Genomic DNA, 14,952 nt, shown 5'->3' with positions numbered 1-14,952 from the left:
GCATCAAAATTCGTTAAGAAATGACAAAGTTACCGTTTTGGCCCAAATCGCATTTTAGCGAAAAAACTCGATTTTCGGTTAAGCGTCAAATCTTTATTTGAGCGAAATCGACGATTTCCTACGGTAGAAGTGCTCAGATGTTGCACGTGAGTCTATAGCCGAAACGGCATCAAAATTCGTTAAGAAATGACAAAGTTACCGTTTTGGCCCAAATCGCATTTTAGCGAAAAAAGTCGATTTTCGGTGCGTCAAATCTTTATTTGAGCGAAATCGACGATTTCCTACGGTAGAAGTGCTCAGATGTTGCACGTGAGTCTATAGCCGAAACGGCATCAAAATTCGTTAAGAAATGACAAAGTTACCGTTTTGGCCCAAATCGCATTTTAGCGAAAAAACTCGATTTTCGGTTAAGCGTCAAATCTTTATTTGAGCGAAATCGACGATTTCCTACGGTAGAAGTGCTCAGATGTTGCACGTGAGTCTATAGCCGAAACGGCATCAAAATTCGTTAAGAAATGACAAAGTTACCGTTTTGGCCCAAATCGCATTTTAGCGAAAAAAGTCGATTTTCGGTGCGTCAAATCTTTATTTGAGCGAAATCGACGATTTCCTACGGTAGAAGTGCTCAGATGTTGCACGTGAGTCTATAGCCGAAACGGCATCAAAATTCGTTAAGAAATGACAAAGTTACCGTTTTGGCCCAAATCGCATTTTAGCGAAAAAACTCGATTTTCGGTGCGTCAAATCTTTATTTGAGCGAAATCGACGATTTCCTACGGTAGAAGTGCTCAGATGTTGCACGTGAGTCTATAGCCGAAACGGCATCAAAATTCGTTAAGAAATGACAAAGTTACCGTTTTGGCCAAAATCGCATTTTAGCGAAAAAACTCGATTTTCGGTTAAGCGTCAAATCTTTATTTGAGCGAAATCGACGATTTCCTACGGTAGAAGTGCTCAGATGTTGCACGTGAGTCTATAGCCGAAACGGCATCAAAATTCGTTAAGAAATGACAAAGTTACCGTTTTGGCCCAAATCGCATTTTAGCGAAAAAAGTCGATTTTCGGTGCGTCAAATCTTTATTTGAGCGAAATCGACGATTTCCTACGGTAGAAGTGCTCAGATGTTGCACGTGAGTCTATAGCCGAAACGGCATCAAAATTCGTTAAGAAATGACAAAGTTACCGTTTTGGCCAAAATCGCATTTTAGCGAAAAAAGTCGATTTTCGGTGCGTCAAATCTTTATTTGAGCGAAATCGACGATTTCCTACGGTAGAAGTGCTCAGATGTTGCACGTGAGTCTATAGCCGAAACGGCATCAAAATTCGTTAAGAAATGACAAAGTTACCGTTTTGGCCAAAATCGCATTTTAGCGAAAAAACTCGATTTTCAGTTAAGCGTCAAATCTTTATTTGAGCGAAATCGACGATTTCCTACGGTAGAAGTGCTCAGATGTTGCACGTGAGTCTATAGCCGAAACGGCATCAAAATTCGTTAAGAAATGACAAAGTTACCGTTTTGGCCAAAATCGCATTTTAGCGAAAAAAGTCGATTTTCGGTGCGTCAAATCTTTATTTGAGCGAAATCGACGATTTCCTACGGTAGAAGTGCTCAGATGTTGCAGGTGAGTCTATAGCCGAAACGGCATCAAAATTCGTTAAAAAATGACTAAGTTACCGTTTTGGCCAAAATCGCATTTTAGCGAAAAAACTCGATTTTCGGTTAAGCGTCAAATCTTTATTTGAGCGAAATCGACGATTTCCTACGGTAGAAGTGCTCAGATGTTGCACGTGAGTCTATAGCCGAAACGGCATCAAAATTCGTTAAGAAATGACAAAGTTACCGTTTTGGCCAAAATCGCATTTTAGCGAAAAAACTCGATTTTCGGGTACGGCAGACATAGGAAAAATGGCTGTGATCGAAAAATTTGTTTCGAAATCCGTTTCGAAAGCCCTAAATGTGTTTCGTGCGAAACAAATTTATTTCGAACTGATAAAATCGTTTCAACATAAATAATTTCTTTTTTTCACTTAACATTTTTTTCATTAAAATCGTTTCCAATTCAATAAATAGTTTTTTCATCTTAGCAGTTTTTTATGACAAATATGTTGCCAAGTTTTCGTAACAATTTTTTTAACACTAGATGATGACAAAGAGCATTTTTTGAAATCGCTAATCCAGCTAAAATTATTTGTATCAATTACGAAATTTGCTTTAGTCATTAAATCAGCTTCCAAGCCTTTTTCAAGTAACAACCGTGTTTTGAAAAACTGTTTCAAGAAACGATTTTTGCGTAAAAACGGTTTTAAAAAATAAATTTAATTGCAAAACCGTATCAAGAAACAAATTTATTTCTAAATCTGTTTTATTTGTTTCAAAACCGTTTCAAGAACAAATTTTTTTCATAAACCGTTTGACGAAAAGAATTTGATTTTAAAACTGTTTCAATAAATTGTAAAAAAGAACATAAACTAGAAAATAAATTTGATTGCAAAGTTTTTTCAAGAAACAAATTTGTTTCAAAGGCAGTTTGAAAAAATAATCATTATTATAAGACTGACAATATCGCGTTGTAAAACAAACGAAAGACAAAGCGTAATTTTTGCATAGAACAAATGTTTACAGGACCACATCAACTTTGCTTCAAAAACCCTTTTAAGAAACAGATTTGTTTTAAAAACCGTTTCACGAAACGCCTTTGCCTTAAAAAAATGTTTCAACAATTAAATTTATTTCTAAATCTGTTTTAAGAAACGTATTTGTTTCAAAACGTTTCGAAAAACAAATTTCTTCCACAAACCGTTTGACGAAAAGAATTTGATTTTAAAACTGTTTCAATAAATTGTAAAAAAGAACATAAACTAGCTTTATATTAAATACTGGCAATACCTGCTGGCAGGCGGCCTCCGTTAAAGCTTGCCCCTCAAATCCGACCATCACCTCGGCGAGTCTGTCGACCTTGTCCCATCCTGGGAGGCCACGCGCGTCGATGGCGGTGTCCGACTACAAGCAAAAAAAAAATATTAGGCCGTTGGTTACGAATTACGATGCGTTATGAAAAAGCAAATAAGTTGCGATATTTACCTTGTATCCGTCGTACCGGCCTGGAATGTCGAGAAACTCGAGACTGAAGTATTCTATGCCCGAATCGGCGTCCTCCAACAGCTCGTTCTCCGACGGAACGCTCTCGTTGGCCTCCGTCTTGAGACTTTCCACGACGCTGTGGAGACTGATGCCCGACTCGGTCAAAAGGTACTCGATCCCGATTTTCTCTCCCGTGTATTGGCCCGGCGGCCTGAAGGCGGAAAGCAGCGACCTGGTGTGCACAGCAGCAGAAAGACGGCTTGCGGCTTCCTGTAGCGCCACGTTGGAGCTGCGCATGACCGTCTTTTCGGGCCAGTCGACGGCGGCGTCGCGCCTGTCCGCATTCCACCTGGTGATGCCATCAAGCAAGTAGGCTTGGAAATTGGACCTGGACCCGCTCGCCGACGTTCCTGCAGTACAGAAAAATTGCTTTCAAACTTGACAAAAAAAGACAGAGCTGAAAAGACAAAGAACCCCGAGAAAAGCGGTAAAGCTTACCGGGTATGAACCGATTGAGGTGGAGATGAAAGCACTCCAACGAAGTCGAACCCCGTGCGCAGCGGTAGACGGGAAGTTTGACGTCCCCTTTGTTGAGGTTTCCCGTGAGGGTGTAAAGGGAAACACCCACGTCTTACCATTTTAAGGCGTGTTGTTGCCGATTGGGAATGCCTGGTTGCGACGATGTAAAAACTGACATTTGCTTCGTTTTCGTTGAATAAAACAAAGGCCCGAAGGAGGTTTTCGCGTTTTCGAAAGTCTTTTCAACTGAATATGGCAAATTAACGTTGGGTCGAGTCCGATTGCGACGGATATCGACAGGCTTGCAAAGAGAGCGAGAAGTCGGCGAAAATTGAGCGTTGAGGTGGGAAATTTTTTTCGACGACTTTGAGCAGCAAGACAAAGACGGGCGCGGTTTAAAGCAAGACAAAAGGGATGTCGTTTTGTCAGTCGATGGCGAAGGCCACACAGCTAGAAAGAAAGTTCACTCCAACTGCGTCATATGTTAAAAGAAACAAGGCGGCCGCGTGGGGTGGTTAGAGAGCGTTGCTAGGTCGAAGGCGGAATTCGCAGCTAATTGCGAAACGGGCAAAGTTTGTCGTTGAAAGAGAAAAAGAGAAACGAAACGGCGGCAAGAGCAGCAAGAGCAGCCAAGGCAAAGGTGTGAGCTGAGCGGGTTGTTACGTCACAGCGGACCCGGGAGTGGCGAGTTTCGTATCTCGCTATGCTTTAAAGGAAAAAAGGAGCTTTAGTATTGAAGGTTTGGGGCGAGCGAGGGAAAAGGCGGCTGAAACTTTACAAACCTTCAATTTAAAAAAAAAATGTCCAATTCTTTTCACAAATTCTCGGCACTAGTTAAAAAAATGTAAAAAATATATACCGAAAAAAACGTAGTTTTTCGATTTGAACGATCTCTTCGTAAGAGGCAAAAAATCAGATTATTGGGCGTTAACATAAAAACAGCCGCTTCAAAAGGTTGCCGCCGCCAACAAGCTTAAGCAACAAATTCTGTAACGAAAATGCGCTGATTTTGTTGGTAATGTTGTGTTTTTTGCTGTCACGTTTTGCTCATTTAAAATGAAAAAAAAAACAATATTTTGTTTATGTTTGTATTGGCGTGTTTTTTTATTGACATTATTGGCAGCAAGCAAGCTAGCTCGCTTGAAAAACAATATCCTATTACGTTGAAAAAGACGAGAAAAAAGCACGTGACACATTTGCCGCGAAACGCCACGCCGCTTGCCTTTTTCTTAGCATTGCGACATACCAACTTGACGGCACTCCGAGGACGCTGTGACGTCACAAGCAAGCTTCCTGTCAAACTGCTGTGTTGCAAAACTTTGCTTTTACAGCCGGTTTTGGAAAAGAAAAACAACTCGTTAGAATATAGACCAGTGGTTCCCAACGCATGGGTCGCGACCCAAAGTTGGGTCGCCTGATTATTTTGGGTGGTCGCTTGTTTTTCAGGCATATTGTATCTTTTCACAAAACTGGAAATCATAATCACAAAATAGGAACACTAAACAGCGAAACCGGCTGAAAGTTAAAGCTGTCACCCGGGAAAAATAATCTTCGTTTAGTTTTGCAGATGGCGAAAGGCGTGCTTGAAATTCAGCGTCCGTACATGAAACTTAAGACACTGCGCTGCAGATAGTCGAATTAAAATTTTCCCAAAATCATTCACACATATTTCATCGTATTCGATTAGTTTTTCGCCAGAAGTTAACGATTGCACACTAAGCGGTTCGCACTGGCGCTTGGCATGAGCGTCAACGACACACGTGATTGTTTTTGCTTGACGTCAAATTTTTCTGGTTAGTTTTTATAACATTATTAAAATCGCAATTGTATGACGTCATTATTTCAACTTGAAACACTTTTTTGTACTAAGCGCTTTACGACTCTCAGCGTAAAATCAAATGACAGCGCAACTATATAAAGTTAAATCAACTGTTGTTTCTCCAAACATCTCAGAATTTATGGCTTCAATTACTGTGTGAGTTTTAGGTTTCGAACATAAAAACTACTTCTGTTACAAGCGCGCTGCATGTTGAAGGCACGACCACAGGCGGCCGTGGTAACGCCAATTTGCGACTCTAAGCGTAAAATCGAATTATAGCACAACTATATAACCTAATCGAACAGTTGTTTCTCCAAACATCTCAGAATTTATGTCTTTAATTATTGTGTGAGTTTTAGGTTTTCAACTTGAAAACTACTTTTGTAACAAGCGCGCTTCTTAAGCATTTTGAAGTCTCGACCACAGGCGGCCGTGGTAACGCCAGTTTGCGACTCTAAGCGTAAACTCGAATTATAGCACAACTATATAACCTAATCGAACAGTTGTTTCTCCAAACATCTCAGAATTTATGTCTTTAATTATTGTGTGAGCTTTAGGTTTTCAACTTGAAAACTACTTTTGTAACAAGCGCGCTTCTTTAGCATTTTGGACGCTCGACCACAGGCGGCCGTGGTAACGCCAGTTTGCGACTCTAAGCGTAAACTCGAATTATAGCACAACTATATAACCTAATCGAACAGTTGTTTCTCCAAACATCTCAGAATTTATGTCTTTAATTATTGTGTGAGTTTTAGGTTTTCAACTTGAAAACTACTTTTGTAACAAGCGCGCTTCTTTAGCATTTTGGACGCTCGACCACAGGCGGCCGTGGTAACGCCAGTTTGCGACTCTAAGCGTAAACTCGAATTATAGCACAACTATATAACCTAATCGAACAGTTGTTTCTCCAAACATCTCAGAATTTATGTCTTTAATTATTGTGTGAGTTTTAGGTTTCGAACTTAAAAACTACTTCTGTAATAAGCGCGATTCATAAGCATTTTCTGGGCAAAAAGCCAGATTTTGAAATTTTGTGTCAAAAAAAAACAAAACTGGCAAGCCTTGTACGAATGTCCATTCTGTCCTTTTTAAGTGTAAGTCTGTGGTTCGCACTTTTTTATATTACAATTACTTGATTTATTTATTTTTTGTATTCCGTAACTATAGAAATTACCGTGTGGGACCTGTTCCAAAGAGGAATCTGAAATATATTACTATATAGAATACAAAAAGAATATTCTAAATCAAAAAAAAAATGTAACGGCCTAACAAAGCGGTTTGAAATGAGCCGCGTGCTGGGTTAAATTGCTTGGCAGGCCGGATGCCGTACGCGGGTTTTATTAAGTTTCAATAATTTCTATTTGCAGCAAAACAAACTTGAAGTTCGCATAGAAAAAGGTTGTAATAAAAAATTTACTGAACATATGTTTTTTTAAGGCCGGTCGGCGACAAAATTTCAGTTTTAACCGGTCCGCATTGTAAAATTTGCCGACCCCTGAGGTAAACGAACAGTTGTTTCTCCAAATATCTCAGAACAAATATTGTGAATGACAATTTTAGACCTCAAGTCAACAATATGTTTTTAATTAACAATGTACCATTGCCTATGTCGCAGACTAGATCGATGTACAATCCCCAAAGTAGCCGCTAACTTTACGTTCTCGAGCAAGACGTTAATTGGACAGTACGACAATCAGTATAAGGCAAACAGGAATGCACACCAAGTGCTCGCATAAGGCTAGGCTGCAACCCAGACGCAATTCAAAACGACATCGCACACAAAGATATCGCAATGAGCTGAGAAAACGACGGCTTCGAAATTTACACAATGTCCTATTCCCCAAGGAAAACCAAGTCGGCGGGTAGCCGATCTCAAAGTTGGGAAGTTTTAAATATCAGCCTGACGACCACAAAAAAGAGTAATTTTTGCTTAATAATTCCTTAATATTAAAAGCCGAGCATTCAAAAATATAAAAATTGCATTTTAGTTTTAGAATATTGGGAACGTGTCTATGCAACATTTGAACTGGGTTAGTAAAATATCGCATTTATTGCAGCGGCTTAAACTCTAAGCTCCTAAGAATCATCGTTTTCAGTGTCTAGAATACACGAAACGTAAATTTAAATGGGCACCGCCCGTACTCGCTGAAGGTTGTTCATACCACACCCCAGCCCCAGCCCCCCTAGGTTATTTGAGTTGCTGATCATCAATGGCGTATTCCGAGGAGGGCGGACCTTCCTTTTTGTAAGTGATATAATTCTTTTTTGGTTCGTTTTTGTCATGGTTTACAAACTCTCCGATGCGGCAATGTTTTTAATGGTAACGGGTCTTAAGCTATTGCGAAACCAATATAAAACGAAAAACGCCGTTTTAGCCTACGTCCTTTGTTTGGTCGACCGTAAACGCAGGATACTTTTTTCTCTTTCGTTATTGCTTCAGGGTGGATAAGAGAGTGCGTATTCGACAATTAAAAACGCTACGATAAACTTCTTTCTTTTTTATCTTGCTAAAAACGTCGAGTTAGGCAGCTCATCATCCTCGCTGTTCGCTGTCTGCGCTAATATCCAATGATGGTGTAACAACGGCATTTTTTTAACTGAAGCAGTTTCCTAAAAGGTAAACTGTTACTGTCTTGCACGTTTCCAAGTCGTGATTTTTATTTTATGATAATTATCACAATTTTTTCCCGGTAAGCATATTCTAAGACCACGTATTTAGTGTACAATTGACGCGACTTATTTTCCCTCGACAGCAGCTTGTATTTTGCTGACTTGGCATACTACTGCTTGCGCAGATGTTGCGCTAATCGTGACATAATGACACCCGGGAAAAATAATCTTCGTTTAGTTTTGCAGATGGCGAAATGCGTGCTTGAAACTCAGCGTCCGTATATGAAACTTAAGACACTGCGCTGCAGATAGTCGAATTAAAATTTTCCCAAAATCATTCACAAATATTTCACCGTATTCGTTTAGTTTAAGCTGGGCCGCAATCTTCGACTCGAGGGGGGTAAAGGGGGGAAAAGCCCAGCGGCGCAATAAGGCCGGGGGAAATCCTGCCGGCCAATTTTTTTAACGATTGGGGGAAGACGATCTTCTTTGTTCTTTACTCTAGCGCTCCGCTTTAAAAAAATTCATTTATTTTGCAAAATAATAATATTGTTTTTGTTTTTTTTTGGCAAAATGCGTTTTTTGGGCAAAAAATTGTTCTTTTTTTGCAAATTTTAGTTTTTTCTTGACAAAAAAATTGTCCATCTCGTTTTTTATGCAAAACAAAGTCTACTTTTGTGTATTGTTGTGCCTCGTGTATTAGGTATTTCTCCAAGCCCTATTTTATTCATGTCGCACGCAACAAAAAACACTTGTCATTCCTAAACCGCTGCAAATTTTTTCGACGGCTATTTTGATGACTCAAAAACTGCTCAATTCCCGCTACAAAGCCTGACTTAACCAACTGCGTAGCACCAAGGTTGTTTGTCGGAATATGCGAGGTTTTTAATGAATTCGGCAAAAATAACGCAACAAATCACGGCACACAGATACACATTGCGGGAACGAATACAGCATATAGAATACACAGTGCGGGAAAAAATATAGCATATAGAGAATACACAGTGCTTTTTAATGAATTCGGCAAAAATAACGCAACAAATCACGGCACACAGATACACATTGCGGGAACGAATACAGCATATAGAATACACAGTGCGGGAAAAAATATAGCTTATAGAGAATACACAGTGCGGGAACACCAGGCAAGATACGAGAAAAAAACAGTGATATTGCGAATCAAAGGCACGTTAATTCAACGAAGCTGCCGGCGTGGCATCGGCAGCTTTGCGGGCTCGCCGCATATCGCGCTTTTGGGCCTGCCACTCCTTCAGCGGGATTTGCTCCGGCTCGTTTGGGCAGTACGCCTGACCGTAGTACTGCGAATGACCGGTGATCTTTACAGCGGCCAACCCGCACTTTTTGCAGTCGTACTGCTTGCTAGGCATCGCGGCGGGTTGCGGGAGGCCAAGGCGGGCGGCCTCGATTCACTGCTGCTTGCGGCGCCGGTCAACGGTGGTGCGCAACATGTATCTCGCGGCGGGGAGTTCTCTGGAAAATAAACAACAGTTGCACGTTAAGCATGATGAAAAAGTCTGCGATAGATAAGCACAAACACAACTGCACGCATAATTACCTGGCATATCGTTGGAAGTGGAAGCTGGACTTTGCGGAGGCGCCTGCCGCTTTCTGACGGCAGCAAGCCCGACCGTGTCTTCCGGATGGGGCAGTTGCAGGGTTGGCTGCGCTCACGGTGTCGGCGAGACCGGACGTCGCAGGATAGCGGGCAGCGATTCGGCGCTGATCGTTGTGGCCACAGGACACGGAGTACCCTGCAGCAACGTCTTCTGGGAGGAAAGCCGCGTCCGGTCCTTGTACCTAAGTACATGACAAGGGGTAAATTCACTGTTGTTTTAAGTAGTACAAATTACCAAAAACGCCACTCAACACTTGTTTACTGTCGTTTCGTTGACAGGAAGCAGTTGCAAGCCGGTCCGTTCGTACACGCGGCTGTTGATCAAGCTACGACGGAGCTCGTTGTACTTGATTACAACTGTCTTCCACTGCGACATCTAGTAGTGGCCGGACGTTGCTTTCGTCGGGGACATAGGGCGATCGCGTCGCATGAAAATGGCCGACATGAGCCGAGAGTGCGAAAGCCGCTTCGCCACCGCTGGTGAACGCCCTGTCGCAAAAGGAAGGGTTAGGTAAAGCAACCAAGCAAAGGCAGCAGTGGCGCAAACCACAGGCACGTACCTGGCAGCCGTTTGCGCGCCGACGTGATGCGTCTTGCACTTGACGCGGCGGAACCTCCCGGTCGACGATTCGGGGAACTTTTGGGCAAATTTTAGTGGCCGCTTGTCCATTTCATCGAGGTCCTGCCACAACTCGACGATCTGCTGGCAGGCGGCCTCCGTTAAAGCTTGCCCCTCAAATCCGACCATCACTTCGGCGAGTCTGTCGACCTTGTCCCATCCTGGGAGGCCACGCGCGTCGACGGCGGTGTCCGACTGCAAGAAAAAAAATGATAAACCTTTGAACCGCCAAGCAGCATCTCTGCATTTTTATATTAGTGGATGGAATGAGCATTAAATTTGTACAACAGTTGTTGAACAAATTGTTAAGTTATACTTTATTAATACTTGAGCTTGTTAATATTTTAAGTTGTTGCTCTTTGTTTATATATGTTTTTAAACAACTATTAAATACCCCACCTTGAAAATCATTAAGTATAGCACTTATAAATATATATTTTGTTGTTTTTATTCATTTGTTCTCTTTATTACTAATCATCGCATACCTATTTTGGTTTGCATGAACACTTTCATTGTATTCAATATGCCCTTTTTTAAATTTTACTAATTTTTTTTGTATAATTAAATTGTTCACCTCACAAAATTTTGTGGAATTGATTTCGAAACATTGAATACTAGCCCTAAACACCTGCCCGAATAAACGGCAAAACGACTAAACTCCTTAAATTTAAACATCTTTGTTTTTCAACATTTTACATTTTCGCCCATTTTAGGTGTTTATAAATCCGCCGCACAGCTTACTGTTCAACCTGGGCTTGTTGCTTATGCTGCCAGGCATAATGAAATTCAATTTGCCTTTATGTGATGGAGGTCTGCAACCGAAATGTTATTCAATAATTGTTTTTTTGTCCAGAGCTTAGATATATTGAGTAGGTGTCACACATTAAAATGTTGACATTATGCACCTGCTGGATTAAAACTCAGTTATGTCTGTTGTCATGACAACCTGACACAGAACAAACACAGTACCTTGCAGTGCTATAAGAGTAATAATCTTTAACATTCTAAGAGACATATGCCTTTTCAAAAACGGTTTAGCAAAAAAACAATTCAATTGAACTTACCCAGAAGCATTTGGAAAACTTTATCCGATTCCATATCACAAAATAAGGCGGGCAATCATATAAATTCAGTTATAAAAGTTAAAACAAAAAATTGCTGTTTAATAAGCAGACAGTTTTCATTAACTTATGTTACATGTTATTTTACACAGGAACTTTTAGAAAAACATACAGCATTACAACAATTTTGCAAAGCAAACAAAGTTACTGCCCTTGCGACGATTTGAAACACAGAATACCAAGAATATTTTTTTTAGAATTTTATTGTAAATACGAATGTTTTATAAGAGAAAAACAGTTGCTTATTCTGTCTCACTCATTTAAGCAACTATTTGAATAGCACATAATGGCTAATACAACAATCTGCCTCTTGTGTAAAACCTTTTATCTGAAAGTGATTTAAATGGTTTACAAATTTGGTAAACCTTTTTTTTAACTTTTAATGGGCATAAAGATGACAATATGATAAAAATGAACTTGTTTCACAATGCGTTGCCATTAAGTTAGAAGTTAGCATAAATATTACATTTCCTAATGCTATGTTTTTAAAGTATGCATTGCCACAAACTTAGTACATGTCATAAGAATATGTTTTAGTAGTGATGAGTGACAGACTAAAACATAGTTTAATGACATGACATGTTATGGTAGGCAACTTTGTAAAATTTCCTAGGTATAGCAAATAAAAAAAAATTGTTCAGTTACAGTTTAACAGCGTAGGATTTTAATCATTGCAGTAAAATATATTGAAGTAAATTTTATTTTTTAGGTATCCATGGTCTACTCGTCTTCTAAAAAGAAGAGCTGTTTGCGGCCTTTACTGAGCAAAACTTTGAACCACCAAGCAGCATCACTGCATTTGTATATTAGTGGATGGAATGAGCATTAAATTTGTACAACAGTTGTTGAACAAATTGTTAAGTTATACTTTATTAATACTTAAGCTTGTTAATACCTTAAGTTGTTGCTCTTTGTTTATAAATGTTTTTAAACAACTATTAAATACCCCACCTTGAAAATCATTAAGTATAGCACTTATTAATATATATTTTGTTGTTTTTATTTATTTTTTCTCTTTATTACTAATCATCGCATACCTATTTTGGTTTGCATGAACACTTTCATTGTATTCAATATGCGCTTTTCACATTTTACTAATTTTTTTGCATAATAAAATTGTTTACCTCACAAAATTTTGTGGAATTGATTTCGAAACATTGAATACTAGCCCTAAACACCTGCCCGAATAAACGGCAAAACGACTAAACTCCTTAAATTTAAACATCTTTGTTTTTCAACATTTTACATTTTCGCCCATTTTAGGTGTTTATAAATCCGCCGCACAGGCCTTACTGTTCAACCTGGGCTTGTTGCTTATGCTGCCAGGCATAATGAAATTCAATTTGCCTTTATGTGATGGAGGTCTGCAACCGAAATGTTATTCAATAATTGTTTTTTTGTCCAGATGAGCTTAGATATATTGAGTAGGTGTCACACATTAAAATGTTGACATTATGCACCTGCTGGATTAAAACCCAGTTATATCTGTTGTCATGACCAGCTGACACCGGACAAACACAGCACCTTGCAGTGCTATAAGAGTAATAATCTTAAACATGCTACGAGACATATGCTTTTTCAAAAACGGTTCAGCAAAAAACTATTCAATTGAACTTACCCAGAAGCATTTGGAAAATCGGCGCTGGTCTAGAATCCTACCACAAAGCGCATTATTTGGGTTAGGTTGCGGGTTAGCGTTTGGGTTAAGGTGGGTCAAGTATTATTATTAAATAAATAATATAATAATACTTGACCCACCCACACCCAAACGCTAACCCGCAACCTAACTCAATTTTGTGCGTTGATTTCATAACTGTGGTAGGATTCTAGACCAGCGCCGGAAAATCTTTATCCGATTCCATATCACAAAATAAGGCGGGCAATCATATAAATTAAGTTATAAAAGATAAAACAAAAAATTGCTGTTTTCAGACAGTTTTCAGACAAGCAGACAGCTTTCATTAACTTATGTCACATGTTATTTTGGTGCTCGTCTAGAATCCTACCACAACAAACATTATTTTGGTTAGGGTGCCGGTTAGCGTTTGGGTTTGGGTGAGTCCAGTAATAGTGTTAAACAATATTACTTGACCTACCCACACCCAAAAACTAACCGACACCCTAACCCACATATTATGCATTGCTTAATAATCATTTCAACGTTGTGGTAGGATTCTAGACCAGCGCCGTTATTTTACACAGGAACAAAAACATACAGCATTACAAGCAATTTACAATTTTGCAAAGCAAACGAAGTTACTGCGCTTGCGACGATTTGAAACACAGAATACCAAGCATATTTTGGCGCTGGTCTAGAATCCTACCACAGTTCTAAAATTAACGCACAAAATTTGAGTTAGGGTGCGGGTTAGCGTTCGGGTGTGGGTGGGTCAAGTATTATTATATTCTTTGTTTAATAATAATACTTGAACCACCTTAACCCAAACGCTAACCCGCACCTTAACCCAAATGGTGTTTCGTTGTGGTAGGATTCTAGACCAGCGCCCATATTTTTCTTAGAATTGTTGAAGCAAACCTTCATAAACCTCTACTTAGCTTATCACAAATGTGCAACACTTTAAACTACAACTACACCAAGCACAAAGAACAAAAAAGTGTCATCATGAACAACATACAACTGTAACGCAGATTTGGGATAATCCTCTACCGCCAACTTGTGTTGGTCTTAAAAAAAAAAATGATTTTTTATTTAATTTATACAAAAGCATATAGAAAAACATGTCTGCGTTAATAGACAAGTACATAAACAAAGGCAAAATTTTTATTTTTTTTAGTAAACAAATTTTCTTGAAACAAATTTTTCTTGAAACGTTTTTCATTTTTTGATACCTAAAATTTGCTTCCTGCCGTATACAAGGTTAAGCGTCAAATCTTTATTTGAGCGAAATCGACGATTTCCTACGGTAGAAGTGCTCAGATGTTGCAGGTGAGTCTATAGCCGAAACGGCATCAAAATTCGTTAAAAAATGACTAAGTTACCGTTTTGGCCAAAATCGCATTTTAGCGAAAAAACTCGATTTTCGGTTAAGCGTCAAATCTTTATTTGAGCGAAATCGACGATTTCCTACGGTAGAAGTGCTCAGATGTTGCACGTGAGTCTATAGCCGAAACGGCATCAAAATTCGTTAAGAAATGACAAAGTTACCGTTTTGGCCCAAATCGCATTTTAGCGAAAAAAGTCGATTTTCGGTGCGTCAAATCTTTATTTGAGCGAAATCGACGATTTCCTACGGTAGAAGTGCTCAGATGTTGCACGTGAGTCTATAGCCGAAACGGCATCAAAATTCGTTAAGAAATGACAAAGTTACCGTTTTGGCCCAAATCGCATTTTAGCGAAAAAAGTCGATTTTCGGTGCGTCAAATCTTTATTTGAGCGAAATCGACGATTTCCTACGGTAGAAGTGCTCAGATGTTGCACGTGAGTCTATAGCCGAAACGGCATCAAAATTCGTTAAGAAATGACAAAGTTACCGTTTTGGCCAAAATCGCATTTTAGCGAAAAAAGTCGATTTTCGGTGCGTCAAA

The 14,952-nt window shown here is 39.5% G+C and overlaps 1 protein-coding gene across 1 annotated transcript; it reads right to left on the bottom strand.

Annotated features, from left to right (window-relative positions):
* Positions 1-8,904: 8,904 nt before the first annotated feature.
* Positions 8,905-12,980, bottom strand: LOC146145123 (uncharacterized). Its single transcript, XM_083389801.1, has 5 exons — positions 11,350-12,980; positions 10,227-10,480; positions 9,929-10,155; positions 9,607-9,848; positions 8,905-9,521 (listed from the first exon to the last, which is right to left on the bottom strand). Exons 3-5 carry the CDS (start codon positions 10,040-10,042, stop codon positions 9,458-9,460), a joined length of 420 nt encoding a protein of 139 aa, XP_083245927.1. The 5' UTR covers positions 10,043-10,155; positions 10,227-10,480; positions 11,350-12,980; the 3' UTR covers positions 8,905-9,457.
* Between the last annotated feature and the right edge of the window lie 1,972 nt (positions 12,981-14,952).

Source organism: Ascidiella aspersa, chromosome 5 (genome assembly GCF_963924565.1).
Source record: "Ascidiella aspersa chromosome 5, kaAscAspe10.2, whole genome shotgun sequence".
Lineage (NCBI taxonomy): Eukaryota > Metazoa > Chordata > Ascidiacea > Phlebobranchia > Ascidiidae > Ascidiella > Ascidiella aspersa.
Note: the sequence above shows the minus strand (reverse complement) of the source record. Positions and strands in the feature narration are given on the sequence as shown.

What these genes read in the sequence shown, in the direction of transcription:
- LOC146145123 (XM_083389801.1), bottom strand. Translation starts at nt 10,042, where the DNA reads ATGTCGCAGTGGAAGACAGTTGTAATCAAGTACAACGAGCTCCGTCGT. An exon ending in TTCCTGTCAACGAAACGACA is followed by an intron (nt 9,849 to 9,928) that starts GTAAACAAGTGT and finishes TCATGTACTTAG; the next exon opens with GTACAAGGACCGGACGCGGC. An exon ending in CACTTCCAACGATATGCCAG is followed by an intron (nt 9,522 to 9,606) that starts GTAATTATGCGT and finishes TTTATTTTCCAG; the next exon opens with AGAACTCCCCGCCGCGAGAT.